At 44.4% G+C, this 3,409-nt stretch overlaps 1 protein-coding gene across 1 annotated transcript; it reads right to left on the bottom strand.

The window, feature by feature from the left end:
• Window positions 1–1,112: 1,112 nt before the first annotated feature.
• On the bottom strand, window positions 1,113–1,719 carry TNP1 (transition protein 1). The gene is made up of 2 exons (XM_003925558.1): window positions 1,551–1,719; window positions 1,113–1,350 (listed from the first exon to the last, which is right to left on the bottom strand). The coding sequence occupies exons 1-2, from the start codon at window positions 1,687–1,689 to the stop codon at window positions 1,322–1,324; spliced, it is 168 nt and encodes a 55-aa protein (XP_003925607.1). The 5' UTR covers window positions 1,690–1,719; the 3' UTR covers window positions 1,113–1,321.
• Window positions 1,720–3,409: the final 1,690 nt, after the last annotated feature.

Here is a 3,409-nt window from a genome sequence, read left to right as displayed (position 1 = left end):
GGATTATGGAAGAGTGAGGACTTGAAAATTTTTACCTGACTTGTTGGGAACACCCCTTGCCACCCCTTAATAGTCTCTTCATCCCAATATCCTGGTACCCACATATTTGCATGAGGCTCAGACTCTTTCCTCTGCTCCTGGTCCTGTGCCTCACTCTAGCTGGAAACTTCGTGTCTAACCTCATGCCCCCTCATTCCTTCCTGCTTATACCCTTTCCTGGTTACTTCCCCAGAAACCATGTGGGTGGTTCTTGAGTTTAAATATGAGTCTCAATTCCACTCTGGAGTTACCTCTGAGACAACAGAAAACACTTTGGGTGAATGTGGAGAGGTGGTGTCATATCCTTGACCACAGACATCATAAATCATGTTACAAGTCAAGGACAAGGTAAAGTTAGGGCTTAGGAATTTCTTAAATGAGCAGAACCAGCTCTACAGTCCCTAAAAAGACAGTTCTCTGTCAAATGGTCAATGAGATACTCAGATTGGGACAATTCCTACTTCCAGGTTTATGACAGTCATGCTACCATGACTGATATCCCAGTCTTTAGTCTTTAGTCTTTCCCACCTCAAGCCCAACATAGCTACAAAATAACCTAAAGAAACCTAAACCCTCATCTCCACTGTGACTAATAGGATCCCTTACAATAGCCATGTTGGCCTCTGTCCAGGTGTTCCCATCCATTATCCTGCCCATTCCTTATCCTGCCCATATGATTAATAAATTAAGAGATCCTCCAAGTGGTCTTCATCTCCGGGACAAGTCTTTAGCTCAACAACTCTATAAATCTATAAGCTCTGACAAAAACAGCTTTCATCCTTTGGTTTATACTTCATCCTTTGGTTTATGCTAATGAATGTATTTCTCCCTTTGGTTTATGCTATTTATGTCTTCTCCCTTTCCATGTTGGGGAGGGAGACAGCACATTGGGATGAAGACAAATATGGCCATGGTGTGTGGCCAGAGTAGGACCACCATTGGAGGGAATTGGAAGACAAATTACTTTTGATTTTTTCCAAGTCACATTTAATGGTTGCATACTGGCCAATTCTTCCCCAAACCCACCTAGCTCAGGATTCCAAGTCTTTCCAACCAAAAGATCAAAGGAAACATTTCTGCTTTCAAAATTTTATTAAGATGTTGGGGAGAAACAGCCAACATATACATTCCTCATTTTGTCACAACTGGCATTTGATCCACATTCCATAGGCTGCCCTCTGGCTTTGATCTAACGTCAGGTCTCCTTGGCAGTCCCCCTTCTGCTGTTCTTGTTGCTGCCTGGTGCTGTGTGAAGTGCACCAGGGCAGAGCCCGCTGGGGGCTCACAGGTGGGAACGATAATTGCGATTGGCTGTGGGGAAGGACAGGTTTGCAACAGGGACACAAATTAGAACATTCCCATCAATACTCTTAATGCCCACATCTGCATTTAGTTATTGGAAAGAATCTCGGGTGGAGATTTCAGGGTCCTGTGAGGGCTGCCTCCAGGAGGGAGGGCCTGGCAGCAATGCGTGCCTAAGTCTGACCGTCTCCTGCCCTTCCCTCACTCACCATCATCGCCCCGTTTCCTACTTTTCAGGCTGCCCCTCCGGTATTTTCTTTTGCTGCCACCTCTCTTGACTCCCTTGTGAGGAGATCGGCTCTTGCTCCTCCTCATGCCATGACTCTTTAATTTGCGGCTGGTCGACATGGTAAGTTCTGCCAAAATGAGGGGCTTTGCAAGGCCCGTGGGCCAGAAGTCTGGGTATTTAAGGCCTTGGCCATTGTGACAGGGAAGGGGTGTGGCTCAGCAGGTGGGAGGGGCTCTGTTTGTGCTGTCACTCACCTTTGCTGCCCTTTGGTCGTATATGTGAAATAAAGGTCAAGAGCTGCCCTCAGTTTTGAGGTCCTTTATGTGTTAAGTGAGGCTTTCCAGAGAGGTGTTATCGAGCAACTGAACCCCAGCCCCATGCCAGGCATTGGAGGAGTAAAAGAGACCATTCAAACATGCTTCTCCTGGCTCTGGGAAATGTAACAGTCATTGACTGTGTGTATATGCTGACTATTTAAGTTTCTCACAGCATCTGGAGATGACACATGTATTTCTGTAAGGGCTTGACTCTAGAGAACCCAATTCAGTATGATCAAAATAGAAATATTCCTTCTTTCTCATCTAAGGATTTCTCAGTCTTGGCACTGTTGACACAATGGGCAGGGTAACTTTTGGTGGGCTGTCTTGGGCATCCTAGGAAGTTTGGCAACATCCCTAGCCTCTACCTACTGGACACCGATGAAGCCTGGCAGCTATGACAACCCAAAATATTTCCAAACATTGCCACCTGTTTTTTTGGGAGGCTGGGGAAGTGAGGGGCAAAATGACTCTTCTTGAGAACAATTAACCTAATTATTTAAAAAAATTCAGTCACAGATATTGATTACATAGCATGTGCCTTATATTTAGGTGGTAGAAAATTAGTGGAAGATAAAAACATGTAGATGCTGTGCTCATGGAACTCCCAGCCCACTGGGGAGAAAGCCATTCTTCAGATATATACATAAATCAGTGAATAAGTACTTGGAAAGACATTTTGGCTGGAGAAGGGCAGAGAGAAACTCCTTACATGGTACAGGATGAGGCTGGAGAGAGAGGCAGAGATCAAACCATGATCAAGTATTTGGGAAGCCTTTAAAAATGTTAAGAGGATGGCATGTGAGATTAGATGGCACCAAGTGGGTGATGTATTGACTGGAGGAGCTGTGTAAAGGGAGATGCCCCTGTCAAAATCGAGGGTTCAGTAGAGAGAAATGATGATGATGGCTCAGACCTGTCCAAGAAGGGTGTTGATTAAGCTATTAAGTGGACAAGAGACGGAGGCTTGGTGTTGGATTGAATATGGGAGGTGAAAGCAGGTGTTGTCAAGGATGTGGCTTTTGTTTCTGTATAAAGCAGTTACCTGGATGCCGGTCCATTCACGGGGATAAAGGCCAGGCATGGGGAGACTGATGATGATGATGATGCACTTTGTATAAGACATACTGGGCTCAAAGTACTTTGACATTTACAAATAGATATATTGAATGGTTATTGGGTGTATAAGTCATCCAGCCTTTTATTTATTCTCCATTATACCTCATTATACCTCATAGTAAATGGTTTTGAACAGATTTCTTTCTTTTCTTTCCTTCTTTCTTTCTTTCTTTCTTTCTTTCTTTCTTTCTTTCTTTCTTTCTTTCTTTCTTTCTTTCTTTCTTTCTTTCTTTTTTTTGAGACTGAGTTGCCCAGGCTGGAGTGAAGTGGCTCAATCTTGGCTCACTGCAATATCCGCCTCCTGGGTTCCAGCAATTCTCTTGCCTCAGCCTCCCGAGTAGCTGGAATTACAGGCGTGTGACACCACACCCGGTTAATTTTTGTATTTTTAGTAGAGAGAGGG

Source organism: Saimiri boliviensis, chromosome 5 (assembly GCF_048565385.1).
Source record: "Saimiri boliviensis isolate mSaiBol1 chromosome 5, mSaiBol1.pri, whole genome shotgun sequence".
Lineage (NCBI taxonomy): Eukaryota > Metazoa > Chordata > Mammalia > Primates > Cebidae > Saimiri > Saimiri boliviensis.
The sequence above is the reverse complement of the archived record's forward strand: the minus strand, read 5'-3'. Positions and strand labels throughout refer to the sequence as shown.

Excerpts from the sequence above, each read along its gene's own strand:
- TNP1 (XM_003925558.1), bottom strand. The coding sequence starts at position 1,689 with ATGTCGACCAGCCGCAAATTAAAGAGTCATGGCATGAGGAGGAGCAAG. Across the intron at positions 1,351-1,550 it reads TAGGAAACGGGGCGATGATG|CCAATCGCAATTATCGTTCC; the intron begins GTGAGTGAGGGA and ends CCTTCCCCACAG.